The sequence below is a fragment of the Artibeus jamaicensis genome, unplaced genomic scaffold, assembly GCF_021234435.1.
Source record: "Artibeus jamaicensis isolate MK-2021 breed Jamaican fruit bat unplaced genomic scaffold, CSHL_Jam_final scaffold_369, whole genome shotgun sequence".
Lineage (NCBI taxonomy): Eukaryota > Metazoa > Chordata > Mammalia > Chiroptera > Phyllostomidae > Artibeus > Artibeus jamaicensis.
This window is the reverse complement of record NW_026522042.1, coordinates 13,842,860-13,862,091: the sequence shown is the minus strand read 5'-3', so window position 1 is coordinate 13,862,091 and position 19,232 is coordinate 13,842,860. Positions and strand designations below refer to the sequence as shown.

The window sequence follows — 19,232 nt, the reverse complement described above, 5'->3', positions numbered from 1 at the left end:
AGACTACTAAGTAAGGGGCACACGTTCGCCTGCCTGTGAAGCCAGGTTTGACGCCCCACCGATGGTTTCATGCACTGACTAAAGGGGAGAAGGACACCGATAGGTACAGGCGCCCCCGGAGTGTCAGGTGCTTCTCACCTATCATCGCATTTAACTCTTAAAATAATACCCATGAGTCAGGTATTAGTTCTTTTCATTCAAAGGATGAAATTAAAATCTAAGTGATTCATCAATTTGCCCAGAGGTCACACAAGTAGTGGGTGGCAGAAGCAGGTTTCATCCTGGGTCCTTCAGACCCCCAAGTTCAAATCCTAACCCAAGCTGCCCCTCCGTCAAATAAGATAGAAAGTGCTAATGATATTCGAAAAGGCCATGTGTTCCTGCCACAGGCTTTGATTTGTGGGACACCTGCTGGGGCGTCTGTAAGGCAAAGCTGCAGCCCAGAGCCAAGGAACAAGCATCTATATTCTCAGTCCATAGGCTCCTGGCCACCAGCACTGGGCTTGGCCCTAAAGCTGACCCAAAGGAGTGACACCTTCCCATCTTCCCACGCACTCTGTTTACAACTAGGCAAGCCGCTGCTGGGGCTGCTGCCTGCTCCTCAGCCTCAGCCTCATCCGCACTGTCGGGATGCTCACCCACGGAGGGAAACAAGTCCGTCTCCGGGTACCTCATGGTATCTGTCCCTCTTCTTTATCCAACCAGAGCAAGCGGTCCACAGGCTTCGATTTCCTGGTTTTGAAGAGAGGGAGAGGAAAAAAGAGCTTTGACTTGCTGAATATAAGGAATAGTAAAAAATGTAAATCATTATTATAGACAAGTCACCACATCACAAAATTTTAAGGCATTGTTTTAGAAATACAACAGTCACTTTCTTCTGGAGAGGGTGTCTCATCTTTCCGCGCAGACAGGTTGTTTGCTTACACAGGCTGAGGAGGTTTTTGTTGACTGAATGAAATCAGAACATCCGAGTTTGCTTTGATGTTCCTACAAAGTACATATGTAGCAACACAGATTTCTCTTGTGCTCTTTTTTTCACTTTTACTTTTTATTAACAAGTAATGTGTACTCACTGTATCTAATGTAAAAACCCTAGGAAAAAATAGGAAAAAAAAGAAGATACAAACATTTGCAATGCCACCATTAGCACTGTCTGTTAACTGTGTCCTTCCAGACTGGTACACACACGTGTTCACTCACTGGAGTCAGGCACAAGACACAGTGCACCTGGAGGCAGTCCCGCCTGGACTTGAGCGCCAGCACAGCCCGAGACAAGCTGTGGGTCTTCAGCGACTTACTGCTCTTTCTCAAGCTCAGTGCTCTCTTCTGTGCACTGAAACTCGAAGGCTGTCAGGAAGACTGAGGTGTAAATGGGTCTGAACAGTGCAGCTGTTCACAAGGAGGTCTGCCCTTATGTTGTCATGTGTTACTGCACTTGGCATTCATATAGTCATTACATTTTATTTTTAACCTACTTTTTACTAAATAGCATATTATACATAAGACTCCACATCAGGAAGCACATTGCTACAGCATCGTTTATTTTTCAATCACAGTTCACATTCAGCACTATTTTGTATTAGTTTCAGGCATACGACTTGGTGGTTCCACAACCATAGTTGACAAAGTGCCCCCCGCCACCCGCCCAGTATTTCCAGCACCCACCTGGCTCCATGCACAGTGGCTACAGTATCGTCGACAGTTCCCTGTGCTGCACTTGACATCTGGGACTGTTTGCTGCACCGCCGTTTTTAGTGACCATGAAGTGTTCTATCCTCTGGCTGTTGTGCAATTTGCTCACTGGTCGGGACCTTTACCATCTTTTTTTAACTCTTTTTCTGTTAATGGTCTAGCAGAGATGCCATCACGGAGGAAAACAACTCACTTTTTGTTTAACAACTCTTTTTCCTTTCCTTAGATAAGGGCTAACGGTATAGTATTTACAACTACTCATCTAAAATGAATGAGCTCAAGGTACCCCAAGGTGGAGCCTGCATCCAATGTCGCTTGTCACCAGGGGCTTCCCCAACACTAGTTCCCCTGTGCTTGAACATGGGTGTTTGGTTGTTGTTCTTCTCTTTTCTGCCAGTCCCTGAGGAATTCAGTCGTCAAAGCTTTCCACGGGTCTGCCTTGTAGAAATGGCTGGTGTGGGAGACTGTGGAGAGGACACATCACCCTTTGTCCTGACCCGGGACCAGCCCTGCAGCCCTGTCCCCAGCCTTGTGGGCTGTGGCATTTCCCAGGAGCGCTCTCGGCTCCCCTGTGGGCCTCTTCTGCAGTTGGGATTGCCCCGTGGCCCTATGATCTCACCTACGTGTCCCAACCCACTCTGGCCTTGTTGGTGCACAGGAAGGGCTGTGTTGATGTTTATGTTTTCAATTTTTTAAATATGCACATTCCTCTTTAATGCACAGGCATGTAACGCACACAGAAAGAAAAAAACACTCATGTAAAAGGCCCCGTCAACAAAGAGTAGACAGGAAACATCTACACTAAATCAAATAAGGCTCCTGCTTTAAAACTTGGCTTTAATTGCTACACCTGGAATACAAGCATGGCTGTTGCAGAAGGAAAGGAAAAAGGAAAGACCCTGCGCTGAAGGAATGTGTGCATGGAGTAAATTTACTGAATCACAGACCCGTAATTAGGGAATGTTTAAGCCTTCTGACATAGAATTCATCAGGGCTTTACGAAATGCGTGATTGGGGGAGGACGTTAAAAAATGTACCTGTTCTCCTTAGAAAATGGTGAGAAGAGCTCTCTTTTAAAAACTAGAGACCAGCAAACCACCCAAAGTTTAGGAAGTGTTACCCTTCAACTTCAAAGGGTGTGTAGGACTGAGAATGCAAAAGCAAGGTAACGGAGGGGAAGCCTCCTTTAGAATCTAATCTTAATGGAGTCTGGTTCCATGTGCTTTTGTTGACCTTGAAAAGTTGTATCCTGAAAGCAAGATAGAAGTGCACCAAAGGATCATACATTCAAGGAGCTTGGATTGCTCATGGAAACACCCATCTGAGACACACAGATTCTTCGGGGGGGGGGGGTGGAGAATTGGTTTGGTTCAAATTGGGTTCACACCCCTGACATTTGAGGTAACCTTGCAAACCTGGAAATGCAGAACATCCATTGCATATAGTCTTTGGGTTGGGAGCACGTGACCGCCCACAGCTGACTCTGCTAGGTTTTCTTTGACCTTGACCTAGAACTGCTGGTGCTATGCAGTAATTTATGGGCCTTTAATTGTGTTCCCACAGGAAACCTCTGCAGAGGACATCCTGAGGTTAACATCTAAGAGTTTGCCTGATCTGACCAGCTCGGTAGAGGACGTGTCCTCTTGGACTGACAACGACGACCAGGAGCCAGACGGGGAAGAGGACGAAGGAACTGGCTCGTCTTCCATCCAGGGAGCGGTAAGTGTGCCTGCAGCCCCGGCTGCTCTGCCAGAACAATGTCCTCCCCAGGACAGGGGTGCTGGGGTCTGGGGTAAAAGCTCGAGGTAGCGTGACAGAGACCAGAATGGGAAAGGACCACAGCGCATTCTCTGTATTTATTTATTTTTTTTGTCAGAATCTTCCAGAAAGATCTGTGAGGATAATGCTTTTCATTTAAGAAAAAACACTGAAACTGGGAAATAGGATAAGAGAGGAACTGAGTATGGAGCTCAGTGAGTACATCAATTTCTAGGATGCTTAATTCTAGAGAAAGGATTTTATCGCTATTTTTGACAGTGTTTGAAAACTATTGTTTTTGAGTTTAAACGTAGACTGAAAGATTTCTGGTTGAAAGTGTAATGTTAAAGTAACACAAAACTCTTTCATGCAAAATCGTACAGGTAGGTGTTACATTTTCAATCAGACGAGGACGCCCAGGGCTTGTAGCTCATCCTTTCCCAGCCCAGGACGCCTCATGCCCTCAGTCGGCCCTCGCACACCAGCAGGGGCGCTTTTGGTGACCTGCGGTGGCAGTGGGGCTCCATGGTCTCTGCTTTGTGTCCCAGACCTGGGAGATGTGTCATTTCTAGTGTAAAGTCTTTAATATATTTTATTGATTATGCTATTACAGTTGTCCCATTTTTTCTCCCTTTGCCCACCTCTGCCCGATGCCCCCATTCCCTCCAGCATTACCCTCCTTAGTTCATGTCCATGGGTCATGCACATAAGTTCCTTGGCTACTCTATTAGCTCTACTGTTCTTCAGAACCCCCTGTCTATTTTGTACCTACCAATTTGTTCTTCTAATTCCCTGCCCTTTACCCCCATTCTTTCCCTTCCCCCGCCCAAGTGATAAGCCTCAAAATGATCTCCATATCTATGGTTCTGTTCTTGTTCTACTTATTTGCTTAGCTTTGTTATTTGGATGCATTTATTGATAGTTGTGGATATATTTCCTTTTTAATGTTCATTGTTTTGATATTCTTCTTTTTCTTATATAATTCCTTTTAGCATTTCATATAATAATAGCTTGGTAATGATGAACTCCTTTAGTTTTACTTTGTCTGTGAAACACTTTATCTGCCCTTCAATTCTAAATGATAGCTTTTCTGGAGAGAGTAATCTAGGTTTCAGGTCCTTGCTTTTCATCACTTTGAATATTTCTTGCCAGTCCCTTCTTGCCTGCAAAATTTCTTTTGGGAAATCAGTTGACAGTCTTATGGGAACTTCTTTGTAGGTAAATCTCTGCTTTTCTCTTACTGCTTTTAATCCTCTCTTTATCTTTAACCTTTAGCATTTTAATTATAATGTGTCTTAGTGTGGTCCCCTTTGGGTCCATCTTTTTAGGGACTCTCTGTTCTTCCTGGACTTGTATGTCTATTTCCTTCACCAAATTAGGGAAGTTTTCTTTCACTATTTTTTCAAATAAGTTTTCAATTTCTTGCTCTTTCTCTTCTCCTTCAGGTACCCCTATGATTTGGATGTTGGTATATTTAAAGATGTCCCATAGGTTCCTAAGCCTGTCCACATTTTTTTGAGTTCTTTTTCTTCCTACTCTCATGATTGACTGTTTTTTCCTTCCTTGTTTCCAAATTGTTGATTTGATTCTCAGCTTTATCCACTCCAATATTGGTTCCCTGTAGATTTTTCTTCATTTCACTTAATGTAGCCTTCATTTCTGCCTGGGTCTTTTTTATGCTGTCGAAGTACCCAGTGAGTTCCTGGAGCATCCTGATAAATAATGTTTGAACTGTGCATCTGATAGTTTGCTTATCTCTATTTTGTTTCGTTCTTGTTCTAGAGTTTTGTTCTTTTCTTCCATTCGGGCCATATTTCTTTGTCTCCTCACTTTGGCGGCCTCCTTGTGTTTGTTTCTGTATATTAAGTAGAGCTGCCTTCATTCCTTGTCTTAGTAGCACGGCCTATTGTAGAAAAGTACACCTGCTAAGTTGTATGGGGCAGAGTTTTAGGTATTCACCTAAAGCTGGTGGAGCAACCCGTGTCACAGCTTTGTTGCTCTGTGTGGGGGCGAACTCTGAGAGTGGACAGTGCCATTGCCTGGTCTCTGGAGTTTTACACAGGAGGAAGCTGTCTCCCAGTACTTGCCCTGTTGCCAGTCACTTCACTTTCTCCCTGTATGCCAGTTGTGCCCTTTCAACTATAGCCCTGGTGCTGAATCCTGGAGTGGGTGGGCCTGCATGAGTCCTAATTCCATTGAAGGCCCTTTAAAAGGAGTCTTTTGAGAATCTTGAGGTTTCTTCTGCTGTCCCAACCCCCACTGGTATTTACAGCCAGAAGTCATGGGACTTCTCTTCCTGGCAGTGGATCCCCTGGGCTGGGTGGTCAGGTCTGGGGCTAGGGTCACTCCCAGTGTATCCCTCCTGATTTTTATCCACCACACATGGGTTGTAGGACCACCCATTCGTGTCTCCATGCCCATCCACGCAACACTCAGAGTCTCCGCACCTCTCTGTGCGTCTCCACCTCTCCTACTTGTCTGGATGAGTGTGATTTCTTTAAATCCTTGGTTGTCGGACTTCCACACAGCTTGATTTTCTGAACATTTTGGGTGATATTTGTTTTGTAGTCTCTGTTTTTTGTATAGTTGTGTGGGGGGGGAGGCATATTTACCTACGCCTTCATCTTGACAGGAAGTCTAGTGTAAACGCTCGTTAGCCTTTGCTCCCCATCCAACCAGCCACGGGAAGAGTGCCGACTTGCTGCCATTGGGAGCCCTTGGAATGGCTTCGTCACAGGTTTTCTCCAGAGAGGTCTTACTGATTAAACTTCTAGCAGTGCCCAGTTCCCATCATCGCCAATGACATTACCTTTAAAAATAATTACCAGTTAATGACATAAGGTTTTATATGCTTATACTGTAGTTTTTCCACAGGAATTTTGATGCATTTTGTCCCACACATAATGCGTTGGGGAACTTCATGTGGCCATTAAGGAGAAACAATGACTCCAGCACTAATTCTGCATGAGTGCACATGTTCCCACACTGTGTGTCTGTGTTTCTCCACCTTGTCACCCCGGCTGCCACACACAAACCTCAAACCCATATCGCAGGTGGAAAAAGCAGAACTGATTCTGCCCTGACAGTCCCCCCTTCTCCGTGCCTTGGAGACCCCCTCAGGCCACTTCTTCCCCCTCACACAGCACTCAGAGGAGGGGACTCCCGGGCTTCTTCCTGGGCTCACCACCCTCGCCTGAACACCCATCTTTTTAGCCATTCTCTCGAGGTCTAGTTGCAGCCAGGATGACCAGGCCTGAGACAGAGCCCTGCAGGGCCAGGAGAAGGGCCACTGGCACAAGGCATCTTCTGGGCATCACAATCTATCCAGGATCAGCCCTCTGGACCTTAAGAAGGTGCTGAATGACTGAGAAAATATATATATATATTTATGTATATGTTTAGCTCTATGTTTACAATCCAAGACTCCTTGTTTTGTCGTTTTTAAACACGAATGCACCTCCTCAAATGAAAGCAGCCTGGAACTGTTTGGTCAGCTAGGTCACCGAGCCTCCCGTTTCACAGACAAGACTGATTAAACCTGCCGCTGAGCCCCACTCCAACGCTGGCCGGCTGCGCTCCTGCGAGCAACGGAGTGCTCCCAGCACTCAGGCCGAGCACGTGCGATGCAAGTGCCGAGGGCCTGCCAGGAGCACCCTTAGGATTTATTTTTCATGGCTACAATAAATAGCAATGAGATCTTCCTTTCAAAAGCTCCAGTTGTGCTTAGGATAAAACCATATGGTGAACATCAAGGTTGAGGAATAGAGTCGGGAGAAAAGGAAACGAGGGTGGGATGGCGAGATGCCCGTCATCTGCATGATTGTCATCCGGCTCTCTCCCCACCACCCCCTACACGCGCCCAGTACTGAAGACCACCCGTTCAGCGTCAGGAATATCTGCAGGCCAGCTCCCTCCCCCATACCTGCTGCGGTCCCGGGCCCCTGACTGGCCGTTCTTCCTCAGGTCTGCCTGCTCCCCTTTGTCTTCTGCTCTGCAGAGACAGTTTTTAAGTGAGAGTCTGGCCGTTGCGAATGGTTTAAAATCATCCAGTGGCTCCCAATTGCACCGGGTTAAAGTCCCAACTCCTTAACTTGGACTGCCATCTGTTCCAGCCTGCCTCTGCTGCCTTTTCTCCCGTGTGTGTTCCCAGGAGCCCTACACACGCAAACGTGTCCACATGTATGCACACACACACCCATGTACGCATACACTTTCCCCTCCTGGCACCGTGAGCCCCTCATACCCCAGGCTACTCTGTGCCTTTGCACCTGCTATTCTTTCTACCTAGAAGGAATATAAACATGTATGTATTCTCTGCCTGGGAAGATCACTGTCAGCCCAGCCCAGGGTCACTCCTCCATCAGCAAGCCTTCCCTGACACCAGAGTTCTCTGGTCCGTGGTCTGCGCTTGCATAGCACAATGTGGCAATTCCTATCATAGCATTTACCATCTTTTCTTCATGAGTGATCTGGTTACTGTTCTGTCTGCCTCATTAGATAGAAACATTTCAAAGGCAAAGACTATGGTGCCTAAGCACCTCTCTATCCCTAGGACAGTATGATGCCTGGAAAATAACAGGGAGGTGGGAAGAAGGGGAGGGATCCTCCTGTGATCTCCTGTCATTCCGCGACCACCTCTGGTCCTTCCCTGGAGGACTAGAAACTCAGCTGGTCCTTACGTCCTTGTGGTCCAAGCCCGGCTCCCCAGCCTCTGACCCTTCTGCTTCCCTCCCTTTCCCCCCACACTTGCCCTGCCTGGGTCCCTCTTCATTTGCCCTGCCTCTTCCACCAGTTAGGTGGCCACACTGTGGGGCACAGCAGCACTTTGAACTTTGACCTTGCAGCTGATTGGAGAATAAAGGACAGTGGTTCCCTTCTGGTCCTTGTGGCCAGTTGAGGGGGCCAGGCCCGGCTTGGCTGCAGGGTTTGTACATGCGGAGCCCTGCTGGAGTGGTGCCGCCAAAAGAATGAGCCCACATGGGTGTGAGCCCGCGGACGGCATGAGCTGTCGTTCTGTTGCTACATGTGAGGATCCCCACGTCAACCATGGAGGTGACGTTGAAAGGACTGGAGGTGGTTTCACTTGGACATGTTACACGTATGCCCTTCTCTCTGGTTACTTAAGCACTACCTTGCTCTCAAAGACTAGATCAAGTTAGAAGTCACCCTTGATGCTCCCCCATTGAAGCACCTGTGATCCTCTCTTTCCCAAATCTGCTCCCCTGGCATTTAGCATCTGTTGTTTTCTATTTATTTGTTGCCATTTATCTCTAGGGAAAGAAAGAAAACACTAAGGCTTGCAAACTTTTGAAGTTGGGGTACCTCTTTGGGCCCCCAGTATCCAGTGAAGCCCCTTGTGATAAGCACATACTCAGTTTACATCTTGATCGTAAAGCTCTCTGCAGAGCAGTGGGTCTCACGGTGGGGTCCCTGGATCGTCAGCCTCCGCGTTACCTAGAAACTCGTTAAAAATGCAAATCTCCGCCTTACAGGGGGTGAGGGTGGGGAAGTGACATTCAGTGGGCTGTTGGAGGCCACAGACCTACCATCCTAGAATCATGGCCGGATCCGTCTGCAGCCTTGGAGAACAGGCCGGCCCTGGTAAACTCCGCCGTGACTCATGGAGCCCTCGGCTGGCCACGTTCTGCCACTGTGCCAAGGCTGACGGGATTCCTCAAACCCCTGCCAAGATCCCTGCAGCTCTTCTGTGCTTGAAAAAAAAATAGCCAATCATGCTCACACCTGCAGCGCAGTGTCTGATGGCTCCCAGCGGACGAAGCTCCGCCCAGTGGTTCGTGGGCCACTGAGGGGTGGGCGTGGTTCTACGTCAGCAGGATCAGAGCAAGTGGGGCATCATTGGCTGCAGTGTTTGAAGACCAATCTTTCACGTCTGGTTTTTTGTTTGTTTGTTTGGTTGAATTTTTTAAAGAAGATATGTCAAAAAAAAAAACAAAAAAAACAGCAAGTCCTTGGGACCCACCCAGACCTGCTGAATCAGAAACTCGGGGGATGGTGCCTGAGATTGTTTTTTTGCCTTCTAGGTGGTGTGAACGCAGGCTAATGTTTGAGAGTTTTAGGGCCTTCCAATAAAGTGAGGGGCACATGTGTTCTTATAGGCCATTCAGTATAGTGTGCATCCTCTCTCAAGTGTAAAGAATTACAGTTCTTTTTTTAATGAGGTTTTTCAGGAAAAAAAAATACCCATGCTCTGGCCTTTTGAGAGAGTGACTCCCTTTCAAATGAAGAGAGGAAGAAGAGTTTCAATGTAACAGGGTGTGAGATGGCCGATAACCTCTTAGATAATTAAGAGCCTGTCTCCCTTTTTATATTTTTAACAAAAAAAAAAAAAAAATGGAAGTACTGATGTCGCTGCCAAATCTGCAGTTGTCACAGCTCCGCTGGGAAGGGTTTGCTCAGCACATCCATCAGCAGACCTGCCTCCGCTTCCTTTGACATCAGGGAAGCAGTTCTGACCTTTTTGGAATCACTACTTTGGGAAAGTCTTGGAGAACTTTGGGGTGGTTAGGGTTTGAGCAGGAATAAAGGACCTCATCTCTCAAAAGGAAAGAAAGGCCGAGCCGAATCTCAGGATTCCGTAAGTCTGGTGTTGGTGGGTGAGTCTCTGTCTGTCGGAATTGGCATAGAGGTGTTGGGACCCGAACCACAGTGGCCTGGAAGTCAGCATCCTGTGGGGTGGACACCTCTCCAGATGCAGAAAGCAGGAGAGGCACTCTGGTGGTTTCATTTGGATTGAAAAAGTCGTCAAGGGTTCACTCTGAATGTTTCCAAAAATGTCTGGATGCTGAGAACTTGTACCGCAGCATCTGAAAGTATCCTTTCTGGTTGAGTTGAGCTGCCCTGGATGGGAAGCGGGGACCTGAGCTAGATTTCTCAGGTGACTTGATCTTAGCCCTTAATGCAAAGAAGAGGGAGAATTGGGAGTGTAAGCTTGTGATTAGTGTTAAAGCGGGAAGATCCAGTGTCTGACTTGACAATCAGATCTTCCCAGCGGGAAGCTGTTAATGCAGACAGACTGGCACAGGGCTCTCCACACTTTCTGTGAGTGGAGCGAATGCTCTTCCCTTCAGGCCTTGAGGGGAGGGTGTTCAGACAGGCCACTCACTGGGCAGTGGCAGCCACTGCTCAGGGGTGTCCTCGTTCTCCGGCATCAGGAACGGTCTTCCCTTCTCCCCGGGCTTACCCTTCCCCCTTGTCTAATCTTAGGATTCACCTCTTGTAGGAAGTCTTCCCAGTTTCACACGTCCTTTGTCCCTGGGTCCCAGCATACATTACTCCCTGTATTTTCATCCATGACTCTTAGCACAGATTATAACTTGTATTCACGTGACAGTGTGGTTAACGTCATCTTTCCCTGTTAGTAGAGGGTCCATGGGCAAAGGACCCATGTCAGGTTTGCTCACTCAGGCATCCCAAGTGCTCAGCAGGGACTGTAGAGTGGGTGTGCGGCTGGACAGACAGATGGAGGGTTGTTGGCACTTCCTTCCCTCCTAATGCACCCATAGACCCTCATTGGAAGACTGGCCTGTCTCCCCCAGCACACCAGGACTCTATAATGGGCATGACACCTAGTAGGTGCGTATTATTGGTGCCTGAAAACTAGGAAGTCGGTCTGCCTCTCCCTCCCGGGAGTTGCCCTCTGAGACTCACAGACCAGTGATGTGGAGATAGTTTTACCAAGTATAGCGCCTGAGCGGACACAGTGTCTCTTCCTTTAAAACAGGACATTTGTGGCAGCAGCTCATTAACAAATAAGTAGATTTCATATTTTTTGTTTGCTGAAGATTTGAAAGCTGAAAGCAGCTACACAGGAATTTAGGCCTTGATTTCTAAGAAATCAACAATAACAACAATGGACTGATCACCCCAAGGGAGGTGATGAAGTGGGATGCAAGTGAAAAGACCAGGCAGGAAGCCAGCAGGGCAAGGACCATGGCACCGCCAGCCTCAAAGGTGCGGTTCTGACTAATTGAACTGAAGCATCAGAGCTACAAGGAACCTTGGGGATTAGCTGGTCCACACTTTGCATTTTATAAGCCAGAAATCCGGGGTGGGAGAGAAGCCCGCTGAGTTCCACCGATGGTAGGCTTGCTCCCTGGACGAGTCACACTGTGGCTCAAGTCAGCTACGAGGGAAAAGGAAAAAAAAGAAAGGAAAAAAAAGGTGAACACACCAAGAAAAGCATTTGCATGGTTTAGCTGGTCATCACATCTCCAGGTGTCCCACTGGAGGGACCCGTTTGGAGGTCTGAGTGTGTTGGGTGGGGGAGGGTGCCAGGAGTGTCTTTTCAAAAGCATCCCAGGTGGGTACCAGCCTGCAGGCTACAGCACATATTGACCCCAGTTCCCTGAGTTGCACCTTTTTCTCTCCACTGCCCCCAACTGTGAGCTGCCCTCTCCTCCCCCTCACAATCCTGGACTTCCCCGAGTAGGTCCCAGTCCACTTACACATTCCTTAAGCCACACTTCTGCTGGCACGGCCACATAGAAGACCTGGTTTGACACTCAGTGCAGAATTGCCGGAGCAAGATAAGAAAAACCAGGCCACAATTATTGCTGGCCTCAGAAAACAAGATTTCCGTGTGGGGGTGGTTTTTGTTTGCTTTGCTTTGATTTCATACTTAAAGGAGATGAAGTGATTATTTAAATGAATGCAGGGTTGGGGGGGGGGCGGTGGCATATAAGATAAGAATAATTGTTTGGCCTGGATGAATTGCCCAGAAAACTGCTGAAGTTTGCATTAGGCTTACTCCCGTGGCACATTTTCCGGGGCCTGTTCCAACTTGCTACCTGGCTCTGTGTTGCATTTCCATCCGAGCAGTTTACGGTTCTCAAGGAAGCAAACAACTCGTGCTCTGCGTAGACAAGCAAATATTCTTCAGCCTCGTACAGCAGTGGTCTCCACAGTGGGGTGAGCACAGTGGGTGGGGGGAGGGGAGCCTGGAGTGTGAGAGGAAAGGATTTGCACTTAGGTAGACTTCTAGCTCATTTTAGGTGTTTTTGTGCTTCCTGGGGTGTGTGTGCATTAATCTGGGAGTATCCGATTATAATTTATGAATCTGTCGGGCGTGTCCGCTGCCTGCACCAGCCACTAAGGTTGCAACCCAGCACAGAGCAATAGGAAATGCAGGTAAAGAAGTCCCCTCCATGAGCGATCAACTTTATGATCGTCGTTTGGATTTGAAAAATTCCTTCAAGTTTCAGTGAGAATCGAGTATGGGCTACTAGAGCATGCAATAAAGTGTCTTTGCCCTCAAATCCATTATTTTTAATAGAAATAATACTGTAGAAGTCATGACGGGAACTTCTCACTCCAGGTAGTTTATCTCCTGCCCGTTCAGCATGCCAAGGTCCCTCTCAGCCCTGCCCCGTACTGCAGTTGTTCCTCTGGTAAACACACCCCTAGGAACTTAGTTTCAAATCTCTAGTTTTCCCACTGAAATATTAAGTAGCATATGTTGACTTGATGGGAAGTGGCTGTTCAGAAATGAAAGTGAAATAGAAACTTCTTCTGCCGTAGACTGAGGGGTGGCAAGTCACACAGGGAAAGCAAACAGGATGATGTGTGCCCGCCCTCCATCTGGGGTGATGCGTTGTATTGGGTCATGAGCTTCGCTCAGTGTGTTAGGTAATCCCTCAGGAATCCCTGAGATCTGTGTGTCTTTTGAGACTTTCAGTAGAAATGGGGCTGATACACACAGTCGGATTCTTACTCTCTTAAGAGAAACAGGATATACCCACTTGGTTTCCATTCCACTTCTAGTGCTGGTTTTTTCAGGCGAATGACGAAGTCACCCTTTGGCAGTGCCTGGGCCGCTCAGACGGATAGGCAGCGCGAGGTCAGAACAAAACAGAGCAGACACCTCAGTTGAAGACTTCATGAGCGGTGGAGGAGCTGGAGTTCTGGGGTGTCTTTTTCCTTTCCCCACATCTTAAACACCACAGTAAGACTCAGCCGAGAAGTAAAAACAGGCTGCAAAATGGAAAAGCAGAAGGTGTCCTATGGACTCCAGGGCAGACATTTCCCGTAGAAACAGAGCTGTTTACAATGAATGGCATTCTCCCCACCCAAGTGTTTGTTTGCCCAGGGTTTTGTGTGGTGCTTGTGTTTTTGTGTTTTTGCTTGCCCAGCGTTTATTACGTAAGTGACTGACTTAGTAAATGCCATTCGCAGAACAGGCGAGCCGTGCCTCTCCCTCTGGTCCTTGCGCTCTGGTTTCTTCACCTGGAAGAACCTTCCTCCCACTCCCGACTCTCGCGAATCCGAGGGCCCTCATTCCTCCGAGACTTTGCCGGTGACGCCCGCCTGTGCGGGCTCTGCTTTCTCCGGTGGCCGGTCTCATTTGTCTGTTTGTCACGTTCGCGCTCTTAAAAATCAGGACGACACCTCCTGATTTATGTAAGTGGATAAGATAGATATTTCAAAAATGTGCTAGTAAAGCTGTTCCCAATTTATTTCCCCTAGAAACAAATATGTTAATAAATATTTGTGGAATTACCTTGTAAGCCACTGGTGGCAAATAGGTGGCCTGCACATATTTCTTTCTCTCTTTCTCACACACACACACACACACACACACACACACACCGCCTCTTTACCTCCCAGAGCAAACATTTCTAATTCTTCCTAACACTTTTCCCACTGACACCAGATACAACTTCAGAAGTTGATAACGCGGCATTCAGGTGCCCACATCCGAGACCTAGTGCGAATCAGCACTGGACTGAGCCATCTTGACTTCGCCATCCATCTGAGCTGGTGCTCTGGGGCATACAAAGACATAACACAGTCTTCCCCTCTTACAGTATTTTATATTGCATCATGAATCATCGGTTTTTCTGTATTTCCATATTCCCCTCTTCTGAATAATAAACCCCCAGCAGCCATGTGCTGTCTATGTCCTAAAAGAGGGATTTCTGATTTCTTCCAGGGATCACGGAGGGTTCAGTGGATGGGTGGTATTTGACTGTTCCATAGGATTTCCACAAAAACACCCTCAAAAATAGGTGACGTCCTAGAGCAGAGAAAGTACCATGGTCCACCAACAGAAAACTTGAAAGCCTGCCTAAGGATCAACAAATAGCCTATTAAACGCAAAGGTTTAGCCCATGCTTTCAGTTCCGGACTAAGGAATTATGACTTAGTTTACAAGTGCTGTGACTCACTGATGGTTTTTACACTGAATGATGAGGTCAGACTAATTCCCACAGCCTGGACGGCGAAGTTGTTTTTAGAGGAGACGCCATGGTGGGCCATTAAGCCTTGCCTCAGGTGGCAGCTTCCTTAAGGTGTCTGTACTTGTTGGTGCCTTCCCTTCAGCGTCCCGTGTTTCCCAAAAATCCTCAAGTTTGTTCACAATGACTTTGCATAGGGACGGGTAGGTTAGTATGAGCTATTCCTGTAAGCGAGAGGTTGGCAATGGTGAAGTTCAGGTCGTAAACATTTCAGGCTCTGCCGGCCAAACAGTGTCTATGGCGACAGCCCTAGGTGAGTGTGTAGTGCAAAAGCGGCCCCAGGCCATAAGGGAGCTAATGGCCATGACTGTTCCAGTAAAACTTTACAAAAACAGGTGTGGGGCCAGGTCTGGCCCCGGGCAGCTTTTTGCCCACCCCGTTGTAGATGATCGTGTGTGAGCCGGGACAGCTTCCCAGTGCTGCTAGCCAGGCGGTCTCTGCAGAGCACGCCTCAGCTGTCCAGTCCGGTTCTGCAAGGAGTGTCTGCCTGTGGGAATATCTGTCAGCAAGTCAGCATGCACTCACCACCACCCCCGGAAAATGCAAGATGCAGAGAGCAGCTCGCGTCGGTCTGGGAACGGCGGCAGAAGGCTGTGGGGTCCTGCCTGGAACGGGACAGACCCCAATTTCACCACAGTGTCTTCAACAGGACCGGTTCCTCAGTGTCTAAAACCTGCCTGCGTGGAATGCCGTTAAAACAACCGCTTTCTGTTGCAGTCAGCCGTGTGGTCACATAAAACTTCCTCTAGACCCTTTGCACAGGGGGGCAGGGCCCTGGGAGGCTCTGGCTTCTGTTTACTCTTGCTGCTAAATTGGATTCGACTCAGCTGCTGTGCTGGACCACCTCTGGTGGTTGATCCCGTATTTTCTTCCCTGCCATTGCTTCTGTTTACTTCTTTGGTCTGTACTGCAAGCCTTTTTGATAACCCAAACTGCCCCTCCCCCGGCAACTTTTTGTAATCTTGAGATTTTCCCACACACCCGATGGAGAGTACAGCACATCCCAGTCCTGCTCCCAGAAATATGTCCAGCGAGAGCAGGCAGCCAGCTCCTGCTGACCAGTGGCCCAGACGACTGCCCTTAGTAACCAGCCCACAGACCCAGGAGAAACAGACCCAGGCCCTGCACTGTTCTCACCCAGTAGTAGGTCGTGGGAACGTGGCAAGAGCGAGAGATTCCTGCTTTGTAAGAGGTCTGTCTTTGCTTCAGTTTGAAATCAATACCAAGGAGGGACAGGTTCTCCCTCTTGTCATCTGCATCTGCTGTTGTTTTTGAAGAACTGAGCCGAGAGTGACTTGAGGACACTGACCTCTCCTTGGGAAGGTGACAGATACAAATCTACCCCAGGCAGGGCAAACATGCACCCATGAGTGATCACATGCCTGTCTCCTTAAAGGAGGCCATATTTGCCTCAGCTTTCTAAGGGACCAAAGAGCTATTTGATTTGCATGCACAAAAATCATCCAAATCACCAACAAAGTGGGCTCAGATTGCTTGGGGGTGATACATGGGAGGAAACCGGAAATGGGCTCAGTTAGAACAAGGACAATATTATTTCATGGGCTGAGCTGCAGCCCAGCGCCTCTGTCCACATCAGCTGCTGCTTCCCCCAGCTGTCTCTGAGCTCAGCGTCTCCCAGAGCACACTGGCACTTGGCGAGCTTCGCTCCGTAGTTTCACTGTTTTCCTCTTCAGTCCTCAGTTACTACTCTCTTTGTCGGAAAGCAGTGAGTCTAGTGTTGCAGTAGATTCGTGTTTGAATTTCTGCAGTCAGCTCTCAGGCTCCTGGCTACTTAGGGGCTGATTTATGGCTGTTCTCATTCCCTTTTTCTGAATGGTTATTTATTCCCAGCCCTGGCCTCTGCTTCTCCTTCAATCACTCAAACATCTGCCCCAGAGATTTGGAAAGCAAGCGTCCTTCGGCAGCCTAAAAACGATCTCAGTGTGACTGCAGCACGAAAGGGGAGTCTCCAGGCTCCTCTGTCTGCAGAAACTGACCAGGGGAAAGAGCCAACACAGCTCCCTAGGGATGTGGAGCCTGGACATCTTCCGTCGCATCTGCAGATTTTTTGGGGGGAGTGGGAGGGGTCAAGTGCTGGGAGCCATAAAAACGTGGCAGGAACTGGGTGCAGCCAGTCCTCCTGCTGTTTTCCTTGGGATCAGATGTGCTTGCACAATGGAAATGGTGGGAGATAAAAGCCACGCTTTGCCAGGGTTGTTTGTAAGGCTTCAAGAGTCCGCTGAGAAAGACAGATGATGGTCAGGAGCACGACCCTCCGTTAGTCACAGTGCATTCGTGGAGATCTCCCGAGTGCCTCGGACGGCAGTCACGGCACATTTCTGAGTGCTAGACTTTCAGCTTGGCCCGAAGAGGCCTGTCTCATGGTAAATAATGATATTTGCTCCCCACCCCGAGAAGGCTAAAATGTGCCAGAAGCTGAAACTCAATTTCTATGCTGTTTCTCATCCAAAATTATTTCTAACCACCTTGTCCAGTGTGGCTTTTCAGAGGTTTTGCAGTGAGATGAAAATGTCAACCTAATGATATTCAGATAATTAAAATGCCAACCATTCAAATCCCCTTGCACATTATAATCCAAAGACATTAAAACCTGAAGTAATTAACATCCAAACTTAAATCTCCTTGATCTTTTGAGTAAAAACCAGAGCACTGCACGGCCGCCTTTGGTCTCTCCTATTTCTCACTTTGCTCCATCTTAACAAAGGAAATTCCTTTTTTAATTTTGTGCTGTATTGGTTTTGGGTGTGCAGTTCGGTGGTGGGACAATCACGTACTTTAGTGTTCCCCTCAATACTTCCAGGACCCACCTGGCACCATGCGCAGGTACCGCGGTGCTGCTGACTCTAACTGCTATGCTCTCCTTACAGTCAGTCATCCCTGTGACTGTTATGTGACCACCAACTTGTGCTTCTCGGCCCCTCCCCCCCCTCACCCCATCCCCCAGCCTCCTGCCCTCTGCAACCCCCAGTTCTCTCTCTCTATGAGTCTGTTTCAACTTTGGGTGGTTTTGTCTTGTTTTTCATTTATTTTGTTCTTTAGATTCCGCGTATGAGTGAAATCCTATAGTACTTGTCTTTCTCAGACCGACTCATTAACTGAGGAGATTCCTGATGTTGGGTGCTTGTCAACATCTGTACGTAGCCTGAGCTGTCTTCCATCGAAACAAATATGGCCCTTTCAGCCCCAAGAAAGTTGAATTTTTTCAACAGCAGGTCTCTTGTTAGTGAAATAAGTGAAGGGTAAATGGACCCACACTGGTATCAAAACATTGCCCGTGCCAGGAAATGTGCCCATCCCCAGCCCCTGGACAGTGGTCCCAGGCAAAGTTTTGTTCCCGGGACTTTATTTAATTTTGCCAAAAACCAAGTTAAGAGTTGTAAAAAGTCTGGAATTTTACACTATAGATTAATGGATGCTGACAGGAGACATGGGATTCCTGGGTCAGAGACAAATGACTTTGTTACTCATGGCACAGCAGTTTTGGCTTTCTCCAGTCCGTTTAAGATTCAGTCTCGCACGGCTGGTGTGGCTCAGTGGATTGAGCACCAGCCTGTGAACCAAAGGTTGCCGGTTCGATTCCCAGTCAGTGCACATGCCTGGGTTGCAGGCCAGGGCCCCAGTTGGGGGCATGTGAAAGGCAACCACAGATTGATGGTTGTTGAAAGATGTTTCCCACTCTTTCTCCCTCCATTTTCCTAAAAATAAATAAATAAAATCTTTTAAAAATAATTTTAAAAAATTTTTAAATGTTAAAGACTTAATGCCCGTTTAGAGCTTCATGTTTGCTTGATTGCCCCTGCCCTCCCCACCCACGCACACACCAGTCCTTGGAAATGTGGCAGAGGGGCTCAGGTAGGCGCACGTGCAGTGGGTTTGTATCCCAGCTGAGGAACCCCGAGTGTGGATGACCTGAACCTTTTATAATGAGCTGGAAGCAAACCTGATTGCTCTTTGCTCCAGAGAGAGGCATTATCTTTTTCTACTGGACAGTATGCAAATCTGCTTTCTCTTGAGACACTGCTCTACCTGTCAAGGCTGTTCAATCTACAAACATACTTGAAAGGATAGATCATCCACAGAAAAAAAACAGCCTGTGCCTCTGTTCACAAGACACAAATGGGAGAGACCCGTGGAGAAATGTCTCCCGAAAGGCCATAGCAGAGACTCAGTGCTGTCAAGTGAAGGAGGGTCGATGATGAGAATATTCTTGGCTTCTCTTAAAGATGCCAGTCAGTCTATAGCAGTTGTTTGGAGTGCATGACTGTGAACTTAAACTCAACTCGCAGGGATCTTCCCAATCTGGGTGGGAGAATCCATCTGCTCCTACCTACAGTACTTTTTGTTTATAGTGTAGAGCTTCTTTTAAAAAATTTTTAAATTGACTTTTAGAGAGAGAGAAACATCAATTTGAGTTCCACTTATTTATGCATTCATTGGTTGATTCTTGTCCGTGCCTTGACTGGGGATCAAACCCGTTACCTCAGGGTAGTGGGACAGCACTTTCTAACC

General features: G+C 47.7%; 1 protein-coding gene across 9 annotated transcripts in view; it reads left to right on the top strand.

Moving 5' to 3' along the window:
• Positions 1-19,232, top strand: part of PDZD2 (PDZ domain containing 2) — a 321,357-nt gene that overhangs the window by 250,069 nt on the left and 52,056 nt on the right. For all 9 annotated transcript variants that reach the window (XM_053657280.1, XM_053657279.1, XM_053657274.1 and 6 more), the window contains one exon: positions 3,256-3,411. In XM_053657280.1, the coding sequence (XP_053513255.1) occupies positions 3,256-3,411 (156 nt within the window). The remainder of the gene's footprint in view (positions 1-3,255; positions 3,412-19,232) is intronic.